The 24,661-nt window shown below is 40.8% G+C and overlaps 1 protein-coding gene across 1 annotated transcript in view; it reads left to right on the forward strand.

The window, feature by feature from the left end:
• The first annotated feature begins 1,038 nt into the window (after window positions 1-1,038).
• FARSB (phenylalanyl-tRNA synthetase subunit beta) overlaps window positions 1,039-24,661 on the forward strand; it is a 38,176-nt gene continuing 14,553 nt past the window's right edge. Inside the window, exons 1-16 of the mRNA XM_030456549.1 lie at window positions 1,039-1,130; window positions 2,222-2,277; window positions 3,063-3,217; window positions 4,372-4,444; window positions 4,899-5,014; window positions 5,414-5,564; window positions 6,743-6,851; window positions 9,146-9,216; window positions 10,387-10,448; window positions 10,538-10,589; window positions 12,132-12,193; window positions 12,616-12,823; window positions 13,252-13,332; window positions 16,171-16,263; window positions 17,961-18,078; window positions 23,263-23,415. Coding sequence (XP_030312409.1) covers window positions 1,073-1,130; window positions 2,222-2,277; window positions 3,063-3,217; window positions 4,372-4,444; window positions 4,899-5,014; window positions 5,414-5,564; window positions 6,743-6,851; window positions 9,146-9,216; window positions 10,387-10,448; window positions 10,538-10,589; window positions 12,132-12,193; window positions 12,616-12,823; window positions 13,252-13,332; window positions 16,171-16,263; window positions 17,961-18,078; window positions 23,263-23,415 — 1,618 coding nt within the window. The 5' untranslated portion in view covers window positions 1,039-1,072. The remainder of the gene's footprint in view (window positions 1,131-2,221; window positions 2,278-3,062; window positions 3,218-4,371; window positions 4,445-4,898; window positions 5,015-5,413; window positions 5,565-6,742; window positions 6,852-9,145; window positions 9,217-10,386; window positions 10,449-10,537; window positions 10,590-12,131; window positions 12,194-12,615; window positions 12,824-13,251; window positions 13,333-16,170; window positions 16,264-17,960; window positions 18,079-23,262; window positions 23,416-24,661) is intronic.

Raw genomic sequence — 24,661 nt, forward strand, 5'->3', positions numbered from 1 at the left:
CAGGGCCGCGCCCCCTCCTGCCTCCGGCGCTGCCCACGGCTGCGGGGCCCGGGCACAGCCCTAGCAGGCGGGGACGGGGAAGCGGCCGCCCCGGTGCAGCCCGTCCCGGGCCCCTTCCACCCCCGTGCACCGCCCCGGGAAGCCCGACCTCGAGTGGGGAGCGGGCAGAGGGCAGACAACCCCCCGGACTGCGGCTGCAACCCCTGCTCACTGAGATCCGCGACTCGGAGCCGCCCGGTGCCCGCCCTGGTTTAAATAAACGATGGGAGGCGGGAGGGGCGGAGACATCCGTGGTTCTGCTCCCCCCCGGTACAGCCCTCAGGTGCGAGGGGCCGCGGCAGCTGTTCCTCCTCATCGCCCTCCTCGTCTTCTCACACCGGGGCAGCACTTGAGCCGCAGCCGTTCACCTCCTCAGAGCTGCCGGCACCCGCCGCGTTAATGCTCTTACAGTTCACCCACTTACGGGCGCTGACCGAGACTCTCATATTCCCGAGGCACTCGGGCTTAGCCCGCCCGTTCCAGTTCATCCCCGCACACACACGGCCAACCCCACCCCCGAGTGCCAGCCACAGGTATCGTCCGAAGCAGCTCAGTACGAATAAAAAAACACCCCGAGGCTCGCAAAAGCCCTGTGCAGGTTGCACACATATCCCCACGGAGGGCAACGGAGCCGCTGCTGCTCGTGTCCGTCCGTCCGTCCATCCCCAAGTCCGGTCCCGCTGCGCCGAGCGCTCCCTCGGATGCCGGCACTGGGACGGCTCCAGCCACGGGATGAGGCGCTGGCGGCCAACGGGCTGATATCAATCACGGCTGTAGCTGCCCTACGCGCTGCCGGTGCTCGGAGCGTTGCCCGCCTCCTCTCTGGGCACAAGAGATGTGCGGACTTCCCTCCGTGGCCGCCCAGCCGGGCTGTCTGCGCGCCGTCACCCCGAAGAGTCTGAGGGGCGAGGGGTGCGGGGCGCAGGAAAGGCCGGTAGCCTTCAGGCAGCGCGGCAGGAGGAGGCGCGGCGGGGCCCTGGCGAGCGGGCGCGCAGGCGCGGGGCGGTGCGGCGCGGAGGAGCCGTGTTCCGCCATGCCGACTGTCAGCGTGCAGCGGGATGTGCTGTTCCAGGCGCTGGGCAGGACGTACAGTGAGTGCCGCGGGACGGACCGGGCTGCGCGGGAACGCTCTTACCCTCACCCCGACTCTCGGCCGGCCCGCCGGGGCGATCCGCGCCCGCACGGTGCTGAGGCACCGGTGTGCAGCCGCCTGGCTGACAGGTGGCGGGGATCCTCCGGTTGTTCTTCAGGAGGCGTTCCTGGCCCTGCCGGGCGACTGCCTCCCATCACCCTTGGCGCCTTCCGCCGGCTGCTCTCCCCGGCCCGGCCCGTTCCCTCGTCGCTTGTTCCGCGCTCCCGGAGCTGCACTGACCCTCAGGGGAGCTCAGCCCGCGGGGCAGCAGCAGCAGCACCGGGGGCTGTGTCCGGGTGCCCAGGCCCCGGCATGGCGGGCAGGACCGGTGCGCTGCCGCCTCTCGGCCCGAAGCTCCCCGCTCCCCTTCAGATCGCTCCTGAAATCGGAACCGAGCCTCTGCCACAGGCGGTTCCCCTGGGAGCTTCCCTGGACTGGCTTGGTCAGACTGGAAGATGTGATGAAACAAAGCCAACAATTCATAGCACGGTTCTATTCCATCCTTCTTCCCCCCATTCTTCAGAAACGTGACTTAGGAACCGGTTGTTTGGCTGATAAAACAAGCTGTTGTTTCGGGCCGTGCAGCAGTTTATCCATCCCACCCTGGAGTGGGTCAGTTCCCTGGACACGCGTGGAAGTCTCTGTGTTGAGGCAGGGCTGTGGTACTCACTCTGTGCAGCCTCTGGCTGGCAAGCTGACTGACCATAAAAGCAGCTGTGGGCAGAAGCTGTCCAGTTCCTGGCTCCTGTTTCCATTATCAGCTCAAGTCAGAATTATTCTGACTCAGCTGACAAGCTGGTAGTGAAGCAAGACTCAGAGGTTCAGAAGCTCTTGCCATGACTGTGAGAATAATATGTCAATAAATGCAACACATACTGAATAAAGTGCTAGTCAGATTCAAATATAAGCAAAATTATTTGAATTACTTTTGCCCCTTTTTTCAAAGTAGCATTTATTAGCTTGTTTCTACACACCGAAAGCAAACACAAAACAATACTTCAAAAGTCTGACATCTCGTTATTAACCCAAAGTCACCTTCTTTCTTCACAGCTGATGAAGAATTTGATGAGCTTTGCTTTGAGTTTGGTTTGGAGCTTGATGAAATCGTAAGTAATGTTTTTTTGGGGGGGGTTACTTTTTCAGTAGATGTGACAGCATTTGCATTGAGCAAGAGTTTGTAGTGCATTCCAGCACATTCCCTGGTACAGTGCTGACCAAGGGCCAACGTGGATTTTTTTTGAACTGGAAAAGAAAGCCAGAGTTACAAAGTTAATCATCTTGTAAGTAGGAGACCTCCAAGACGGCATATTGCTATGGTTGGTGGTTGTTGGCACTCTGTCTTGGTTTTCACACTCTGGCCCCATTTTATTTAGAAGCATAAATATGTTCACAGACCATATATTGCAAGGGATCTGTTTGGCTTTGCTTTGTATTCATCGTTCTTCTGTGCAATATCCAGAAAAATGGATTTGTCCTGAACTTAGATAACAAAGTTGTAACTAATTTACATTTAAAATTCTGAATTGGACTTTGTATCTGTGAAAATTTGCTGGCTCTGCTGGCTGTATCCATGTACATCTTCTTCAACTAGACATGGTTTGCTTTTGCTTTTCACCTTGGATTAATTTGTCTTTCAATGATGTTTATTGTCATACATCTGAATACCATGTTATGCTTTATTTCAGAGCAGACTTGATATGACAAGTCATTTGATAATGTGTGGCCAAAAATAGGGTCCCAGTTTTGCACTGAGATCTGCTGGTCTGCAGACTTTTGCTTCTGTAATGTGTTGGTTTTTTTTTTTTTAATTCAAACTCTAATAGTGGTTTTTTTCTTTCTTTTTAGACATTAAGGTATTGTAAGTTAAAAACACATTTTTGTTAAATTTCAGACATCTGAGAAAGACATTATAAGTAAAGAAAAAGGTGGAGAAAAGGCAAAGGGTGCATCTGAAACTGTTCTCTATAAAATTGATGTTCCTGCCAACCGTTATGATCTCCTGTGCCTTGAAGGTTTGGTCCGAGGGCTGCAGATCTTTAAGGAAAGGTAATGCAGAGTTGTGGGATTTTCATGTGGTTTGTTGGTTGTTTAAATACAAATATGAGTTTATTTCTGGTCCATAAAAAACCTTGCTGCTTACTTGGATTTTGAGTATGATCTCTCATGTAGATCAGTTCCTTAGATGTTTCTGGAAAGGATCTATTATATGTATTTTTTAAGGACTACACTATAGCAAGTTATTGGGTTTTGGATCTGTTATAAAAATGTTTCAACTGCTCTTCCATTTGAGACTTATCCTCTATAAAGAATGCCTGCAGAGGAACTTCACAGAATCATAGAATCATAGAATTGGCTGGGTTGGAAGGGACCTCAGAGATCATCAAGTCCAACCCTTGATCCACTCCCCCCGTGGTTCCCAGCCCATGGCACTGAGTGCCACATCCAGGCTCTTTGGAAAGATCTCCAGACACGGAGAATCCACTCCTTCCCTGGGCAGCCCATTCCAATGTCTGATCACCCTCTCCCTGAAGAAATTCTTTCTAATCTCCAACCTAAACCTCCCCTGGCACAACTTGAGACCCTGCCCTCTTGTCTTGCTGAGAGTTGCCTGGGAAAAGAGCCCAACCCCTCCCTGGCTCCAACCTCCTTTCAGGGAGTTGTAGAGAGTGATGAGGTCTCCCCTGAGCCTCCTCTTCTTTAGGTTGAACAACCTCAGCTCTCTCAGCCTCTCCTCATAGGGTCTGTGCTCGAGTCCCTTCACCAGCCTGGTTGCCTCCTTTGGACCTGCTCCAGCACCTCAATCTCCTTCCTGAACTGAGGGGCCCAGAACTGGACACAGTACTCGAGGTGTGGCCTCACCAGGGCTGAGCACAGGGGCAGAATCACTTCCTTGGACCTGCTGGCCACGCTGGTCCTGATCCAGCCCAGGATGCCATTTCCTTATGCTCCTCTGTAATAAATGCCAATCCAAATTGTTCCACACTTCTGCTGTGACTTCATCTTGAGTCCTTCCCTCCTAGTTCTGTTGAAGAGTTTACCATCCTGTAGAAAATAGTTTTGAAACAGTTAGCTAATTTTCATGCCAAAAAATGTTATTAAGCAAGTTAGTTACATATAATTGTTGCTACATTTCTGTAGTTTCCTGCATTTTGGGAACTTCCTGTTTTCCAGTTACAGGATTATTTCTGGTTTTATTCTAGGATAAACATCCCCAGGTATGAAAAGATAATACCAGCTGAGGGTGAACGTCAGAAGCTGATGATTACTGCAGAGGTAAAACTGTAAAACTGCATCTTTGTGAATTTGCTGAGAGTTTCTGAACAATCAAGATAGGTAGGAACCATCAGTACGAAGTTTTTAAGAGCAGTGAAACTAGAAATATTATTTGTGAAACAAGAGCTAAAGAAATTTAAGTATTTTTACTCATAGTGATATATTCTTAGGGAAGGGGAGGAACAATGGACAGGTCATTTTGGGTGGACCCTGTAGCAGATCAAATCAAAATGCCAGATTCTTGCTTTGCATTCCCCTTCCTGGCCACTGAAACTTCCTTTCCTCCAGCAGTTCTGGAGTGGATTTGTTTGAGGTTTTTTTTTTTTCCCCCTTTGAGATTCTGATTTCTTTTCATGAATTCCCCACTTGATTACTACTTTAAAGAAGAGTTAATCAGTCTGTGTTTTGAAAACTTGAAATTCACAGTGTAGTGCTTTTTGTGTGTGAATTACAGACTGGCCAGGTCCGTCCTCACGCCGTAGCTGCGGTTCTTCGCAACATAACCTTTACCAAGGAACGTTATGAGAGTTTCATTGACCTCCAGGAAAAACTACACCAAAACATTTGCAGGTTAGTGCTTAAATTTATAGAAGTCCATAGTTGCCTGCCTGTATGATTTGATCACATGAACATCCCTGTTGCAGAGAGGTGTTCTATTTATATTCATGCGAAGGAAAATCTTTCATAGCCGCTCTCTTCAGCTCCCTCTCTTTTCATTTCCTTGTCTGTCTCTGCCTGCTTTCAATATTTTTCAACACAAATAGCTCTTAAAAGAGTTAAAAAAGAAGCATTTTGCAATCTCATTGGGTTTGCCTTTGAATATTACTGTGTTGTCAACATTCTATCCTTCTCAAAATTGCCGTTTGCTTTTTCAGTGAAGTCTGTGAATACAAAGGAATACAGAGCACCATGAGATTGTCTCAAAGGATATTACTAGTAAAATCATTGTTTTGCCTTCTTTCTCTCTAGGAGAAGAAAGTTAGTAGCAATAGGCACCCATGACTTGGACACCATCTCTGGTCCATTTACTTTTACTGCAAAAGCACCTTCTGAAATTAAGTTCAAGCCCTTGAATCAATCTAAGGAATACACAGCTTCACAAATTATGGATCTGTATAGGGTAAGTGGGATTTTTCAGGCTTTTTGCACTAAATGCAGGAAAATACATTTCCAAGTCTTAGTGTCTCATGTCCTTGTTATTCAGTTCTTACAACTCCAATACAATTATTTTCTGTAGCTTCATTCAGTGAACATTCCTCAGCCTTCTTATTCATGAGAAATGCATGGTAATACTTAATTGCCCATGAAAGATACAGAATGTTTTCATGTGGCTAATAGTGAGTTTGATATTAACTCTCTCATTTATCAGCACGACTGCTTTTTATGATGCTCTTAATACTGTAAAAGGGTTGTATATATATATCTGTCTACACTAGGTACACTAACTACACCAAGATACTTAGTGTACAAAGCTGGGAAAAGCTGGATGTGAATTATATCAGATTTTAAAATGTTATTTTAATTTTGCCAATTTACTTGGGGAGAACTTTGAATTACTTATCCAACTATGTAGTAGACAAGTGTAGCAGTGTAAAAGACTCTGGCACTCCTCTCAGCTCAGCATCCTGATGCAACCAGGTAAATTCTAGGAAATCATCCTATCAGGTCTGATTTTGTGATGTTCACACAAGCCACTTTAAATGTCAGCACTTGAAAACGATACTGTTACAACCATCATGGCAATACACAGTTTTGCTGGAGCACACACTGTAGTCAGAGATAAATTCTCAAAGACCTCTGGCTAAAGATGAGTAAGAGAGCTAGGAAACAAGAGGTGTCAGAGAGACTAAAAGTATTGTTTTGGTAGAGCATGTGTCACTGAAACAAATGTAAATTTTGAACCAAATTTAAGCAGAAATCTGTAGTTTAATATAGACCTAATTTTTATCACCTCTGTGGAAGGCTGATATAAACCAAGGATTTGTGCCCCTGGATTTGGCAGTGAAAGGTCTGCTCTGGTGAGCATGGGTATTGTTTGGACAGCATTACTCAGACACCTCTGAGAGAATCCTTAAAGAAACAATTTTTAATATTTCTGAAGGAAACCAAAAATCCATTTCTCTCATTTCAAAGTTTTCTTGCTTCTGAGAGCAAACAGCTTTTGCTAGTGAAGTACCTGGCTCTAAGCCCAATCCTTCCCTCTTTCAAAAGTCCTGGTCATCTCAGCAAGGGGTTTTGGCAGTGTAGAATTCAATGAGTGAACCAATGTGAGATTTAGGCTGTGTTTTGTTTCTGCAGACTGACAGCCATCTTCGGCACTATTTACACCTCATTGAGAACAAGCCACTCTATCCTGTTATTTATGACAGCAATGGTGTTGTTCTGTCCATGCCACCAATCATAAATGGTAAGATCACTAACAGGTCACTAACACTAACAGTTTCTAACATAAACTGATGTGTAATACTCATCATTCTGTTTTCTTGAAATTGTCTTCTTTATGATTTGTCTTCTTTCCCTCTTTCAATTTCAACTCAGCCAAATTTTTTTTGCTGCCCCAAATTGCTTGTGTTCTCTGTTCTCATCCAGAAGATGCAGAAGTCCCACTGCAAACCTCTCCACTTAGATTCTCATCCCCTTCTAGTTTTGTATGGTATAAGCTCAAGCAAGGTTTTTTGTGATAGGAATATATGTTAGGAAAGCTTTTTTTTTGCATAGGTGGACACTTTTCAGTCATTTGGCTAAAAGAAAAGGAGAAGAAATGATTTTGTAAACTGACAACTATTTAACAGTCTGACTGGCACTCTAAATGGTCACAGTAGGAATCTTTTTATCTAGATCTTAAGCCCAGTGTATTTATAATCAGTGTGAACCAGTTCTTGTGAATCTTTTTGTCACCACACAAGTTATTCCAGAAGACTTTGGTCTGTTCATAGAGTAGGCCTAGACCTTTTTCCATTGTTTCTAAACATGGATTTCTTCTGAATACAAAAGAAACTATGGGTGATTTTTTTAGAACCATGTTTACTGAAACAAGGTAATGACATGGCAAGTACTCCTTTAACAAGGATAGTTCATCAGACCTATATATTTAGGTCAAGAATCAGTAACTGCTTCCCTACAATGACCAATAAAATCTGCAGTGATGATCTCTTTGGATGTATTTTTCCTATTTGACCTTACCCTTAAACATATAACCAAATCTTTTTAAAAGGCAGCTCAGACTCTGGCAGGGACTAGTATGAACAACTGCTCTGAATTAGAAGTGCTGTCCAGCAGTGATCTTTCTTTGTTACCCTCATTTCAACTTCAGAGCATTCCACATAGTAAACATTGCATATTGTTTGCTTTTTATGGAAGGTTGAGCTAAATTTAACACCTGCCTCAATTTTAAAGAGTACTGTTTGAGAGACACTTTGAGTTTAAAGGTACTTTTTAAACAGATACTGAAATCTAAACATCTGTGTTGGGTTTTTGGATGATGTACAAGCACTGAAGGAAAATGTTATATTTGCTTTGCAGTGAGTCTAGAAGAGCTGAGTACATTCCATCTGCAGAGCAGTACAGCACAGCATCTTAGGGATGGGATGACAAAATCCCTCAGTCTTAAGAGCTGTAATGCACCTGACTTTCAGTCTGGCTGCATCCTAGTTTCTCAGGTAGGAAACTAAAGCGCAGAAGCTGAATCATGGTGCTCAGTGTCAAACAAAGGGAGTGAGAATGTTTGTGTCTATCCAAGTGCTTGCTTTCCTTTGCCACCTGTGGAGTGCACCTGTGTTAGTGACTGTGCAAGGACAGGCCAGAAGGACAGAGGCTGGATTTCAGAGGAGCCTATACATTTCTAAGAGTGTGGATGTCTCTCATGCTGCATGGTTACTGGCAGTGAAGTTCATTCAAGGTATCACAGCACACCTATAACTAACAGACAGTGCAAGGCAGGTTTCTGAACAGCTTCTCAGGATTGCTTGTAGCATACTAACAGAACCACACTTCTGTAGGGAATCAATTACCAGGGGACCTTGCAACCAATTTGCAAGAGAGATGCTTTAAATGGTGCCCAATGTGTATTTTCTACCTTTCTGCTTCCAGATGAGTAATAATTTTGAGTGCCTCAGTGCACACCTCACGACTTCAAGTACAGGCACAGAGCAAATTCATGCCTAAAAGGAACTCACTCATATCAAAGGATATGAATCAGTTAACCTAGACAGACCCTTAGCACATCAGCAGATGGTGTTAAGAGATCTTGGTTATTCATAGAAGTAGCTGTCGGTAGTTATCAGTCTAAATCACTTTTTAAGAACTATTTTGTACATTGCTGCCCAAGGCTACTTTCTTACACACATCAAAATGTGTTATTAAAGCCAGGAGAGGCAAGATGCACCCTGGAGGTGCAGCAGCACTTTGCAGCCAGCAGATGGCAAGTATTCTGCTAATTTGCTTCTTCAACTGGGTACTTGGATGCTTTCAATGAAAGGCACAACCCAGTCAGTAACTTTGGCCTTTTTCCTCTTTTTGATTTGTAAACTTAAAAAAGAATAAAATCTAGCTGCTACTGTGGTAAGAACTGTGAATGTTGGTGTAGTAGATGCAGTAATTTTTTAAGCTGCAGAAGATGACTGATACTTCTGTACAACAAAAGGGGTAAATATCAGTGTCATTGCAAGAAAAGTAACATTTCTTTCTGTCTTTATGTTTTAGGAGATCATACAAAAATAAGCATAAAAACCAGAAATGTGTTTATTGAATGTACAGGCACTGACATTACAAAGGTAAATTGATCTTTCCTGATTTTGGTATGCTGCAATATCATTGTCTTCCCTTTGGGTGATAAGTCTCTATTACAAAGGCTTATAAAAGGCAGGCATTTACTGTATGGAGCACACCTCCCATTTCAAAAGGGCAGGACAGGTCACAGAACTGTGTGGAATTCCTTCAGTGCTGTTTTAGGTTTTTATCTTAGGCAGTGCTGCATTTTCACTGGATTTTAAATTCACTGTATGTTGATGTTGACTAAATGTTCAGTTTTTTGAACACATCCTAAATCTGAAAGGCTTTGAAAAGAATATAATCACTGTTTTTTCTTATTTTGCAATACTCTTTGTAAAGAATCATTTTGTCTCCTACTTAAAATTTGGGCTAAGGGAAGGAAAATGACACTTTTTCTTCTTACTTATCTTTTTTTCAAGCAGGGATGCTGTGTAAATAACTGTCCAGTTGAAGTCTTTCCATATGGAAATTCTGTAACTCAAAGCTGAAGCATGAAACCTTAGCAGTTATAATTGACTGTCCTTGAATATAGGTTGAGCATTCATTGATAGTTTCCCTAAAGTGTGGGGTTTTTTTACACTTAAGAGCAAAAACACTTAATTTGCTCTAATATACAATGATATGTTGGCTACACATTGGGAAGTGGCTTCTAGCCAAACAAACAACTGCTTCTTGCTGCCACTGCTTGGCTTCATAGTAAAAGTGTTCTGTTATTCTAATCTTTGAAAATATTAACTGTAAATCAAAAGATTTTTCAGACAAGGTTATTGGAGAATATATTTCTAAACAAGGCACAGTCCTCTATTCCCTACATTCTCACTCAGAACTTGAGTGAAATTGTGAATTAGACTAAAGGTTGAGAAGACCCAGTTCCAACTGGTAATAAAGACCCTGTGTATCTACAGAGCAGAGTTTATGAAAGATACAGAAATGCCTCAGAACCTTGAAAACCAAAGATGAAGTTTTTGCATACAAGTCTTTGCAGCAGAAAAAACCCCATGTTTTAAAATTCAGTCTGATATTCCAGACTGCTGCAGTTTTACTTGTTATTAAAAAGAATAGAATTAAAGAGTGTAAGACAAGATTTTTTTCCTCCATTTTTTGCCAAGATACTTTGTCTACTTCAGCACAAGTAGATGACAGATTTCAATGTGATTATCTTTATTTTGTAGGCAAAAATTGTTCTTGATACTATAGTCACCATGTTTAGTGAATATTGTGAGAAGCCATTCACGTGAGTATAAATCTTTAGTCAGAGAGAGAATACAGTTGGGTCACAGGTTAAAAAACCATTTTTAACTCCTGTTTTTCTCTCTGTCTCAGAGTTGAAGCAGCAGAAGTAGTTTATCCTAGTGGGAAGACCCACATCTACCCGGTAAGCAGAGTGATATTGTATCTCAGCATCCTTGGGGAAAGGATTTTATTTACACAAAGTTTGGGATGAGCAATGTTGCCCTCTCTTCTGCTAAGGCAATACATACAGGTTCTGAGGTAAAGTGTAGAAGATCAGCATGGCACCACATATATATATATATATATATATATATCAATATATATACTACGGAGTCAGGGCCTTCTCCAGCACCACAAAAAAATAATTGCAGCTCCAGCTTTATCTAGGAAAAAACTAGAGATCTGTTCTGAAGCTCATTTGATGCTAAGGCTAAAAATACAGCCTCACTGAAACAGCTTGATAGCAGAAAAAGGGTAAGGTTTAAAGTTACAAGTGGTAACCATGATTGTGCTTTAGAGTTGACATGATACAGACTTATTCAGGAACAAGTAAAGATTGCAATCAAAGGTCATAATCTGTGTCTAAAGCCTTTAAAACCTACGTGTTCCAAATCAGGAAAACTGAATACAAGAAGATGTCCTTCGGGCTTAAGCCATTGGACAGCTGAAATCAGCCTCAGCATAACTTCCTTATCAGATCTGGAAACCTTCATGCCCTTCAGTTAAAATAACCTTGTAGCACTGGATTTTTCAGCCTTTCACTTTATAGGCTCCAACTATATAAAGGTCTGTAAGAGAGGATGTCTTGAAGTACAGGTTTGCCTGCATCCAGAGTCCCAGACCTCTCTGCAGTAATGAAGTCTTGCTTTTTTTATTCCCTTAATAAGTATAGAGAAAGCAATTCTTCCTGTTTCCTGAAAGTAACTGAAGACAGAGATTTGGTTGAGTTCATAAAATCAGATGTATCAAGCAAGTACAAATTGTTCAGAGGGAACGAAACCTATTTTTACAGGGTTTTTCTAGTGGTATTTTAGCTTCTGCTTTTAGCAATGTCATCTTTAATCAATGGAGGAAAGACCTGGGAGAAAGAATCTGGGAGATATCCAACAGTACAGAAATCTCTTCAGTAACCAAAGTAGCTTCCCTAGATAAAATGGAGCAAAAAAAAAAAAAAAAAAAAAATCCCCATTTTAGATAAGGTTTTTAAGGATTAGGATATCTAGAAGTTTAGAAACACCGAAGTAAATACATACAAAAAAGCTTTCTTAAATAAGCTGCAAACTTACAAAGTAAAATACCCATAGATCTTTCCATGCCAATAGGGAAACAATGTTTTCTTTCCTTTTCCTCCTAAAAGTCATTTGATCTCTACTAGACCACGAGATTTCATGCATGACTGTTCACTGCTTTAGGGCTTTGACTTAGAATGAACTGGTGACTGGAACCTTTCAGAAACTGTTAACTTCCATATATCAGAAATCCCTGGAAATGTCAGTAACAGGGATTTCACACTGCATTCATCTATTATAATATTTTTTTTTTTGAGAATCCTGTTTGTGTTCTGTGGATGTCATTTTAGTATTTCAATGAGAAGAAGCTTCATTACTAAGATATCAAACTTGAATCCTCATAGGTAGAAATGGCAGAGGTAGTGTATGCTGAAAAGCTTTGTTTTTCTTTTTAGGAGCTGGCTTACCGAAAAGAGAAGGTGAAACCTGAACTCATTAACAAGAAATTAGGAATCAGGTGTGTTGCTGCAAACGAAAACATGGATTTTACTCAAACACTAATCATGGAAAGTTCTAGGAATTATTGATTATTGCATTGTTTCAAAAAGGTTCACACTATGAAGTCTTGAATTTCTTTTCTAATTTATCAAAAATTCAGGGGCAATCTCGGGTAATTAGGTCAACTCTGTAAGACTTCTTTCCCTGCTTTCAGGGTAATAAAATGATTATTTATGACCTGACACAACTGTAATGAAATGTAAAAAAAAAATATTCAGTATCTGAGCTAATTCTGATAGAGGGCTAAGGGTATGTGTAGTCCATACAGCACTGAAGATTCTTCAGGCTACAAGGCAATGCAGCAGAAAAAAAAATGACTAGTTTTGAAAAGGCAGTCAAGTGCAAGATCCATAAATTGCTGCTCTCTTCTTTTGTTTTCAGTGAAACTCCATCAAGCCTTGCAAAGCTGCTGACCAGGATGTGTTTGAAGTCGGACGTCATAGGGAATGGGAACAATCTAGAGGTTGAAATCCCTCCTACCAGATCTGACATTATGCATGCCTGTGATATCATAGAAGATGCAGCAATAGCTTATGGTTATAACAACATTCAGATGACTATTCCGAAAACGTACACCATGGCTAATCAAGTAAGATTGCCCCTTCAAATAAACTCTCTGTTGTCAGTAAATGACTAGTGCATGCCAGAAGGGCTTTGGGGAAAACAGAACCTAGGAATTAAATATTTTGACATGCTTTGCCTTGAGAAGTATTTACCATGGATGGGATACAAAACAGATGCCCCACTGATTTGAATAAGTCTAAGACCAGTGGTCGCTGGTACTTGGAAAAAAAAAAAAAAACAAAAAAAAAACCAGGGCTTAAGTTGGGAGCCCGTATTAAATCTCTAATTGGGAGATTCATTTCCTCAGGCAAGCCTAGAGGCAGCTGGCTGATGCTTTCACAAGCATAGTACCTCCCAAGTGAATTCACCATAATGTAACAGGCAGAATCACCTCAGGAAAGAAGAGAAAAATGTTCTTAGATGGAAGCTGAAATCTCTTTTGTTTCATTTTAGCTCCCCCTCAATAAGCTCACGGAACTTCTGAGACTGGACCTGGCAGCTGCTGGTTTCACTGAAGCACTCACTTTTGCCCTGGTATATTGTATTGATTTCCTTCTTATCTTAGTTGCATGTTGGAGCAATGATGCAGCCAAAACTGCAGAGGATGGTCTGAGGATATCTTGGTGTATAAATGCACCAGTATTATCTTCTACTGTTTTGGCAAGTTGATTGTTTGCTAGTGCTTTGGAATGATACTATAATATTTTGTGAGTTTACAGGTCAGAAATTTAATGAGTCAATGCTAATACAGAATGTGTTTCTAAGTATAGAGGCAAAATAGCTGCTCAAGTACTGGTTTGAGTTAGACTTGATGGAATGAAGTTGTAACACAGTGAGTCTCTCTTGAGACTGACCACCAGATGGGAAATTCATCATAGCTTGATAATCTGGAAAACAAACAAAAATTTAATACTTTCTGGTGGATGTTACTGCAGTTTAGAGATCAACCTGTTTCTATTTGTCTCTTTTTATTGTTGTCACTTGCCTATTATTCTGTATTTTTTGTATTTCAGTCTAGGAGTTTTAAGAGTATCTAAGAAAGTTGTAATGCACAGAAAGAGGACACAAATTCCTCTGTAGATTTCAGCACAGGATTTCTTTTTCTGCATGTTTTGCATGGAAGAACAAATAAAAACACAGTAATTGCTACCACTGGTGGCAGGTATTAGTTACAGCCACGCTAGTCATTTTTTTACCAAGAATTAGGACTCAACAGCAGCATGATCCACTCCAGTACTAGCAGCTGGCATAATCTCCAATACTGAAATTTTACAGCAAAATTGTTTTATTGAAATAAAATATTCAGTAGGAAACACAATCTTTGTCATGCCCACACCTTCCTACTCCTTTGCCATAGTTCTGAACTGGATCAGAGAACCTGAGCTACTATTAAAAAAAAAAAAGTTAAATATACCACATACATGGTAACTGTCCATACGTGGAGATTCACAGAGTCAGCTATTGAAAATAGACTGTATATTTTATAATATCTTTTCTCTTGCATGATCTGCTCAAAGCCTTTGCCTTAAAGTGCAGTTTGGAGCTATTTTAGCATATAGGGAGCTACCATATTCTGTTAAGAACTTGAATTTCTCAACATTTTCCTGAACTTAAAACTTAGTAGATGGCTAGCAATACACATCCCTGAAAGTACACAACCTTTTAAGATGACAGATTATTTTTTTTGTAATTTACTTGAAGATGTTAAGGTACAGTGATGCAGGCTCCTAAAATAATTCTACACATTTGAAAGGTTCTTTTAAAAATAATAATAATCCAAATGGGCTGAATAAAATTTTAACACATTTAGATTCCACAGAGCTTCAAAAGTAAAATTTAAACTCACTGAAGTCTGAAGAATACATATTCTAGTTCCAATATTTTATTACTAACTCATTTAAGTAACCAGGAAAATAACTGGTTTTACTTCCTGCAGTGTTAGTATTTGACAAAAATATTCAGGCTACCTGTGGTAATACCACTTTGGGGAAATATTATGGATAAAATGGCCAAGCTTTTAGAGATTTTCTTGGTGCGTTAATAAATAGAATTCAGGTTTTTTAGTACTGAACAGAAAATATGCTTAAAAGCATTGGGTATATTCCATCACTGCATCTGAGGACCTTCATGAATTGCAAGACCAGGACTTTGTGAGATCAGGCAGTGTATCGTGTTATCCCATTACATATTTGTATTTCTGCTGTGGCATGATGAAACCCACAGGCTGCTGTGTCACCAGCACTTTATCAAAACACCAGCAGGAGGCCTCTGACTATGAGGAATATCATTTATGCTACAATATTCTGTAGCCCAGTGACAAACACTGCTTATTGGCATTTGTGCATGCAGTCTGCTTCTTGGTTTGAGCCCCGGATTGTACTCATACACAGTAACATCTCTTCCTGTCAGGAGCTCTGGTTTAGCCAAAATGTACCTAGTTAAATCATAGATACACATCTGAAAACTCCACCACAGCTTTCTCCCCCTAAGATTAGCATTCATTTAAGACTATTTTTTTGTACTCATTAATCCACTTGTTCACGTGGTATCATTTTCCTCACATTTGGTCTATCAACTGGAGTGCTACCACTACAAAGGGAAGACTTTGGGAAACTGCACTGCACTAGGAAATCTTCTGTTGCATGCCTAGTCTGCTGTTGGCTTCTTTAATACATCCACAGAGATATAAATTCTGGAAATCTTATCCATAGCATCTGCTGCTGTGTGTGCACAGACATCATCTGAGCCTGATAAAGTGCATCTGTATTGCTTTACTGATCAGCCTTAAGATACACCTTGAGAATAAGGGCTTTAAAAAGACTCCAGCTCAAAAAAAAAAAAAAAAAAAAAAATTAAAATAACAATGAACTGTGAGAATCCTATGCAGCTATGGACATGGGAGGCTTGGCCATATGGCCTCTTTTTTCATAGACAGTACTTCACTTTCTGCAAGTAGGCAAGGCATTGGTTTTGTGAGAAAGCTCAGGTACCATTCCCTTTACAAGTACTATTTTCAGAATAAAATTAAATGCTTTTCCTACTGCACATCAGGAAGCAGAATCTGGGCCTCTGTTTTTAAAACAGATGAGGGCAATCCATGATAAAAGCCTAAATAAACACTCGCCTTTTTGTTTGTTTTCTGTCAACTAGCTTTATTTTGGTTAGCATTTAATTTCTGTAGATAAACCAGTTTGCTTACCTAGTCTTAAGACTGGGGCTTAATTACTGTGTGTTGTGTGTGAGAACACACATCATGGAGCCCCAGAGCAAGAGCCACAATTGCATTGTTCACTCTTGTTATCAAACTTCATCATTGACTTAATGTCTAACTCCTTGACCTTAGTGGGGTTTTTTTTTGTCTCTTCCTTTCAGTGTTCTCAAGAAGACATTGCAGATAAACTTGGCATGGATATCTCTGCAACAAATGCAGTGCACATAGCAAACCCCAAAACTGCAGAGTTTCAGGTGAGATGATTCAGGTAAAGTTTTGGGAGCAACCTTGCCACATATTCTATACTTAATAAGGAAAAAAAAGAAAGCAACAGGAAAACCTTATCAACTACAGAGCTACTTTTCCTCCATTAGCTCCTAAATAATGCTCTTCATCTTTCAACTTGCTAGCAGCAGTTTTCTGTTACTCTTTTACTGAGAGGCACTTTATTTGGTGTGAAATACTCTTAGCTTTTCAGTAATCATAGAATCATAGAATTAGCTGGGTTGGAAGGGACCTCAGAGATCATCTAGTCCAACCCTTGACCCACCGGAGCAGTTGCTAGACCATGGCACTGAGTGCCACATCCAGTCTGTTTTTAAATGTCTCCAGGGACGGAGAATCTACCACCTCACCGGGCAGTCCATTCCATAGCCTGATCACCCTCTCCGTGAAGAAATTCTTTCTAATATCTAACCTAAACCTCCCCTGGCACAACTTAAGACTGTGTCCTCTTGTCTTGTTGAAGGTCGTCTGTGAAAAGAGTCCAGTTCCCACCTCGCTACATCCTCCTTTCAGGGAGTTGTAGACAGCAATGAGGTCTCCCCTGAGCCTCCTCTTCTCCAGCCTCAACACCCCCAGCTCCCTCAGCCTCTCCTCATAGGGTCTGTGCTCGAGTCCCTTCACCAGCCTGGTTGCCCTCCTTTGGACCTGTTCCAGGACCTCTACATCCTTCTTAAACTGAGGGGCCCAGAACCATGTACCAAGTACCATGCTCTAGGTGACAGCATGTGGCAAAATTGGGCTGCCTTATTACACAAAATGCCAGGCTGGTCAATTCCCATGTTGAGAAAAGCCATTCAGTAGAAATGGAATTACTAAACCTGGCAATCTCAAAGCTTCCTCAGCTCCAGATAGGATTTGGTTTGTTTTGTTTTTTTAAATTAACCACTATTGTTCTTCCTCCCCTTTTTTAAAAAATTTTAAATTCTGTATTGCTCCTTAAGTATTTTATTACCCATTTCTAGATATTTGATCTTTGCTGGATTCTCAAGAATTCTGAAAATACCTAAAAGTGTACCCATGGCTTTTTGCATTTAGTTTTGAAAGTCTCTTTTGGTTTTTTTTTGCAAAGATGCTTTCCCTACTTTACAAGGAAGTTAAATTTAGAGGGATTTTTTTTTTCTAGCCTAAGAAACACTAAGGTGAACACTCTTAAGAAAAGTTTCAGCACAACAGTACAATGCTTGCTGCTTGCTTTTTGTCTTTCTAGTTATTTCAGGTTGTCCTCAACTCCAGTGTGGATGTTTCTTTTTATGTTACTTTGATTCTTCCTGTGCCATTGCTTGTTATTAGGAGATACCAAGATAATATTTCAGGTAGCACTTGGTATTTCTAAAATAATGCTTAGTATTTACCTTTTGCATAAATTAGATTAAACTTAGGGAAGTTTTCTTACCCTTCTTCTCAGTACTACTTTGTTTGCTGCCCTGCATCTCAAGCATATGTGAAATGATACCTGTTCTTAGGCTCACCTGGATGCAGAAAGTGCAGTATAAAGAACACACAGAGAATGTGCATTTCCACGCTCAATAATCCTCAAGCCAAGATGCTTAAACATAAGAGACAACTGCAGTATTTAAAGCTGACTGCTTTTACAAAAAAATACAAGAAAACAAACGAGCTGGTTTTGGGAGGTATTTCACTTGCAGCATCCCTGTTTGTCCTGCAGGTGGCACGGACAACCCTCGTTCCTGGGCTGCTGAAAACCATCGCTGCTAACCGAAAGATGCCCCTGCCTCTCAAACTCTTTGAGGTTTCTGACATTGTAGTAAAAGATCCTAACACAGGTAAGAGAAGGGGCCTCAAAATCTGTGGTAAAGGAAACGTGTTTACACCCCGAATGGTCAAAGTAAGTAAATCTGTCAAATTCTTTACAAATGTGGCAGTTGTTGCATACTGCATTGGGTCTTTTTATTGATGTAGGTAGCACATGAGCTGAGATTGGCAGAGCAGGCTTGATATTAGAGTGGATAGAGATAGGCTTCCCTTTTAAATGTTCTCAAAACTGCAAGCAGGTACATTGCAAATATTCTTAGGCATCTAAATATCCCTCAAAATCTGTCAAGAATATTGCAGAACTCTAAGGATCAATGCAAGACAAGTTTGCACAAAGAAAGAATCTGCTCTAAATTGCTTGTGTTATGCACCCATTTTACTCGCTCTTAATCTCATGCTGCTTTGTGTTGTTATCAGGGATATAACTTATGAAAGAAACTACCTGGTGGTCATGTTTTGAAGTGGCACAAGCCTTGGGGGGTAGTAAATTACTGAAGGCTTGCTGCTACTACAACACTAGAGCTGCAGTCTCAAAGATGTGCAGTGCTGTGCTGGCTGAAGAGCTGCATGTGTCAAGTGCATAGCAGGTTGTGTTTGCAAACAGATTCTCTTCTGGAGAGCTGTAATTCAGAGGAAAATTTTGGGGTCAGTATGTCTCAACACTAATCCCTTTTCTATCTTTCTGTCACCTTTCAACAGGACTGCTTGTACTCAAATATGAAGAATTAGATTGGTAGCACAGATAGAGGGTAAAGAAGGGAGAAAGTCTGTGTATAAAAAGCTTGACAGTATAAAATTTCCTCTCTCATCTGTAAAGATTTTCCTTATCTTTCTACTTCATCCAACTACGTAAGAAAGTGTGGCTTCCTTCAAATGGTTCTGTAACCTTAACTGTTCTACATGAGAGCCAAAGCAGCTGGTTTGCTTTTCAAAAGCTTCAGTGAAATCCCTCCTCCTGTTTTGGGGGCTCTTTGCACTGGTTTAACTATACAGGATCAAAATTTCATATTATCTTTTTTTTAATCTGTAAAAATACATCAGTGTAAAGTAAACTATAAAACCAGATTTTGAAATGTTAACATTTGTCTAGTGTTTACTCAGTAATTTCTTTCTATATGGTATATTAGGGGAAAAGGAGCTCACAAGCTACAGCTTTTGGGAGGAAGTGCATGTAAACCAAGTTGCAACTCTGAAGTTTTGCCTCTCAGTGAGAAAGGCTGATGTTACTTAAAATTCAGCAGCTGAAATGATTCTGTTGTTTCATTAGGTGGTTTCAGATTTTAGTGGTTGTGTGTAAGGTATCTGGGATCTGCAAAACAAAGGTTTATATAAGGCATAAACAAAATGGCAAGTAAATTGCTTTGGTGATGAATTTAATTTGTAGATGACATTTTTTAAAGAAAAAAAAAAAAGCCTTGCCAAGCAAAATATGCAGTTTTAGCAAACCATGTAGACCTTTTTATTAAATACAGGCAGTTTGGTGGTGCAGCCCGTTCCTTGTTGGGCATGCAATTATCTAGAATGTAAAAAATGTGGTAGAGATGGCAGAATAGCAACAGCATTCTTCAGAACCAAGAGTGAGGCTATTTATCTTGGACCAAGGGGTGTGTTTATTCTGGCTTTCTAAAATTTGCAAGTTAAATTCTTAGTTTTATTTTGTGCGTGGTAATTGTAACTCCTGAAAGCTTCCATTTATGTGGATGGCTGCTCAGGAGTTTTATAATCTAGACTTCATTGTGATGGGAGCCATTGCAAAAGATGAAAGATGAAGACTTCTGAGGCAGCAGCTTAGTACCCTGTGCTTGTGGGAAGCCCTTTTATGTTGAGCCCTTGCAGACTGTGAACAGCATCTGAAATTATTCTAAATACAATACTGGAGACAACTACTGTCTTACCTAAATCTATTTCCAGAATCAAACTTGCTAATAAATAGTTTGAAAAGGGAGAAGAAATAACTTGTAATTCTGCAAACATTGAGCAGTGTAGGGTTGTCCTCTCACATATGGAATGAGATTTCCAGCAGGAGGCTTATGTCATCAGACTGACTAATTTAATTTTATTATTTCATGATTTTGGCATGCAGAATTCCCAATTAATAATTTAAAAAGTATGGGTCAAAAGAGTACTGACATTAACTGTATTTGAAATGGCATCTAGTAGTCATTCATGTGTGAATGAATGTAGCTCTTTTAAACACACAGGTTTGTAATAAAATCCCTCGTTACACAGAACCTCATGCTTACCAAGGTGAACTGAACATGTGCCTCTTCAGACATATCTGGCAGAAAGGTTTGACGTGCTAAATGAGCAAAATGTGTGCCTGATATAATATCAGGCTACAAGGAAACAAATCTGAGCAGAAATGTTTCTTCTCAAGGCAGGAGAAAATGTGCCAATTTTGAATATGTTGCACAGCATTTAGGTGCTTAACTTGTAACACTAGAGTCAGTTCTGGTAGGGTAGTTACACTGATTCAGAGTACAAATCATCACTTTACACCACCAGTCCTAACAGAGAAAACAGAGAAGACCCTTTCTCTCCCTAAGCACAACGAAAGGAATTAATCCATCAGAAAATCACCTCTGACCAGTGATCTTGGTGTGTTTGGCAAGCAGACATTTAGCACAGTGTACATCATTTGTGAGTACAGCTGCTGCTGTATTTTGAAGCATTTTTCCAAACTGTCTGGAAGTATTACTTACATGGAGAAAATAGTTTGGGATTTTTGTGAAGCTAAGAGACAAGTGTCACTGAGCAGGTGACCCCTTTCAGATCACCAAGTCATTCTTCTGAAGCAGCTCTAATCTGGAAGGGAGCAGCACACAACACTGCTTCAACTTCAACTCCCTCTCTGTTCTTTTAGCTCACATATTCCTAACCAGCTGCCCATCATTTGGATTGTTTTTCAGCAGCATCCCCAGGAAGTACTTTGAAGTCTCATAAATACCTAGATATATAGACACAAAATTTAGGTTGACATACTTGACAGGCTCATTTAAAAACTAGAAATGTTTCATGGCGTGACACAAAAGATCTTTTAAGTGAGTTATAAAGAACTGAAGCATTTCTAACATTTGCCAGCTTTTGCCTGCAGTTCCTATTCCTTTAGTGAATGAACTTCTTGTGTTGCAAACTAACTCTTTAAGGGAGTAAGTTCTATAACATTGCTTTTTTTTTGAATGCTTGGAAATGCATCCTTTCCTTTACCAAGGATTCCTACAGTTGAAAACATGAGGTATAAAGATGGCTGTGTATGTTTATTTTTGATGCTTTACTGAAGATTAGTGATCTGAAGACATTATTGACTATCTGGCAATAATGAAATAAAAATACAGGTAGTTGCCACAAATTCTACTAGCATCGTGACTCACAGAAAAGGAAATCATTCTACTGAATGTCTAGCCCAAAGAATGTGCTGTGCCAGGAAGGTCAAACCATTTTCTTCATTTCTGTTGCTCAGTACAATGTGAAAATAAATTATCCACTCTTGATGAAACTGTTACTGATTGGTATCTTAGTAGATCTGGGAAACAGAGATACATAGAGTGGGACTGAACAGGCAGTGTGCTCAGACCAGAAATCAGATGCTGCATTTATTGATATTTTATCTGCTGGCTGTACTTTTCTGTGTTGCCATTTAAACTTCAAGATTAGATTCTTCAGCACCGTTTAACACTGCAAATTACTATAATGACAGGAAAAAGATCTTGAGTGATAAAATGCAGGCTTACTGTAAGTTCAGCTTTCAGTAGCCTGCAAGAGAACTTGCAGCTGTATTGCCAAGTTGCTGCCCCAGAAGTTTTGAATGACTTTTGACTCAAAAAGGCTGTGCTTTCATCTTTTGTGTATGCTCCTTCTAGTCATTTGCTAAAATGTTTTCCTGTTTATTTCTTGATGTGTTTTTTGTTCCTAAATGGTCAGTTGGAGAAAATAAACAAGACGTAAATTTAATTTTAAAATCATCTCTAACATTGTATATGGTAGATATGAACAGTTTGGGGAACACTGAATGAGTGCTAAAGTTTCTGTTTGCATTTAGGATCACTGTGCATCAGGCACCAAGGTCAGTACTGGGGGGGGTCAGCCCTGTAACCTGTAACACCAGCTCCAAGTGGTTGCTCCAGAGAAAGCACAGGAGCAGATACACACATATGTAGTACTTCCAGAGTGGTCCCTTGGTCCAGCCATGGAGGGTCTCCAGCTCGGGGACTTCCCAACTCAAACAGGGTTGTTTGTACTAAGATTTATCTCCTAGGAGCTTCCTCAACCTTCTCAGAGCCCTGTAAACTTCAAGTGCCCACAAAATCCTGCAGGAAGTTTCACTCCTCAACTTTTCTGCCTGAAGAACCTGCTCCTGTTCCCGTTTTGAGCTTGCCTCCTGTTGATTTTTTTTATCCCTTATTTCTTGTGTTGAATGCAGGAGCAAACAGCTGATAGCTGTAGTAAAAAAATAATCTCTTGAGGCCCAACATGCTCAGTTCTGATATTATGTCCAGAACTATGTGGAGGTCCAACTCAGAACAAAGATGCTGCAATAACTCCCATGAAGTCACTAATTTAAGGGACCTTTAGGCAAACCCTTCCCATGAGCTGTATGCAGTGCAGTACCTTTGTTCCTGGGAACACTAAGTTCACCTGAAATGTTTTGTGACCAGAGGTCCTGACACGCTCAGTGTGAACACAAGTTGATTGTATTAAAAAACATAATTCATCCTGGCATACACCAAATGTCATGTGCTTTTCTTCTGGGTTAATTTCTGGAAAGAAATATAAAAGCCCTACATATGCAATGATGTCACTGAGTGCTGCTGCCCTACCTTCACTTCCAGACCAGACAGACCTGCTCTTTTTACTCATTCATTCTTCATTCTGTCACCACTGAAGTTCTTACTCCCTCATTCCCCTCAGATGTTAAAACTATTTATAGATCAGAAGAGTTTTGGGGTTGTTGTTTTTTTTTTTTTAAAAAGGAATGCTATTGCTGTAAGTTTCCTCCTTATACCTAGTAACTGAGTATTTGCATTTTTGCTGTCTGCTTTTGATTTCCTCAACCCTTTATATGCTTGGTACCTGTCACTGTGTAAATGATACTTGTAACAATCCTGTTTCCTGCCCAAGGCATAGGGTACTTTTAAGTCTTTCTTCACATTTCTGACTGTTTCCCCAGATAACATAATTGCTTTCTTCTTCTTCAGATGTAGGTGCAAGAAACTACAGGCATTTAGGTGCTGTTTATTACAACAAGAGCCCAGGGTTTGAGATCATGCATGGTTTGCTGGACAGGGTCATGCAGCTTCTTGATATACCACCACATGAAGAGAATGGCTACACAATCAAGGCAACTGAAGGTAAGGAAGACAGAGCTCCAGTGTACAGCAGAGGTTGTTCTGGAGCTCAAATGTTCCCCTACAATCTATAGGTGAATTGTTGGTTGTTCTCAGCAGTACACATTGAGGATGAGTATTATCATATTGCTGTCACACTTTAGTATGATGAAGAGACATTAATTGCAGTCACTGATTGCAAAATGGGATTGCTGTCTTTCTGTGAGCTATTCCGAGTAGTTTTATAGAAGTTGCAAGTTGGCAGCTTCCTAAGGAGTCTTACAAGTGTATGCTGTGAGCTTCATGCATTGTTTATAATTAATTAATCTGCTGGTTGCAAGAGTAGATACAAATTCACTGAAATGATGAATATGCCAGATCCCCATTGTATTCTCTTTGAGTGCCTGGAAGACAGCTTCTTACACTTGATCTTTTAGTTTACAGCTTTATCTATAGTTTTTATTCATATGTACCTTTAAAAAGTGTATTTATATGAGGATACATGCCTTATAGATCTTTGAATAAGAGACTGTCTGTCTTTGAGACTGAACCTGCTGCTTAGACAAGGAGTTGTGTATCAGCCCTCTTCCTTCTCTACAAAGGGTGAGCTGCACATGAATTAAAAATAACATCCTTAAGTGCAAAATCTCCTCTGTCTATGTGCATATGCATGGAGGAGAGAAAGTAAGCAGGCTGACCCCATTACTTCACTGGGAGAGCATAGGTTGATACAAGAGAGTAAGCAGCAGCAACTGCTCTATTCAGCCATGTAAAATAACAGTCTAGTAAATGCAGAAGAGAAAAGCCAGACTGCAGGGACAGCAGCTATGATTGTACCTGTGCATCATGCTTTGGTGTTGAGAGATACAAGACAGTGACTCAAATGGACTCAGCTTGAAGTGCCTCCATTCTGCACTTACTGGAACAAGTGGCACAGAAAGTCCCCGACAGCCTGACCCAGCTTGCCTGTTCATAGAAATTTAATGAAAATTTAGTAGCTATCTCCATCTTTTGCAGTGTGCCTGCAAAAGACCAAACACAGCACTTCAACTAAGTGGTCTCAAAGCACTTCTATGCACATTTCTGTCATAAATATTGACACTCCCCTTCCTGTTTTTTGACAAAGTACTGTTTTGCTCAGTATTATTAAGGCAGACTTTCAAAGGGCTTATTAGAATGTTGCTAATAAAATTCCCAGATTGCCCAGAACAATGTTTAAACAATTGTACTTCTTGTTCTGGTTCTACCAAGCACAGAACATGTAGTACCA

Source organism: Calypte anna, chromosome 9 (genome assembly GCF_003957555.1).
Source record: "Calypte anna isolate BGI_N300 chromosome 9, bCalAnn1_v1.p, whole genome shotgun sequence".
In the NCBI taxonomy this organism is placed as follows: domain Eukaryota; kingdom Metazoa; phylum Chordata; class Aves; order Apodiformes; family Trochilidae; genus Calypte; species Calypte anna.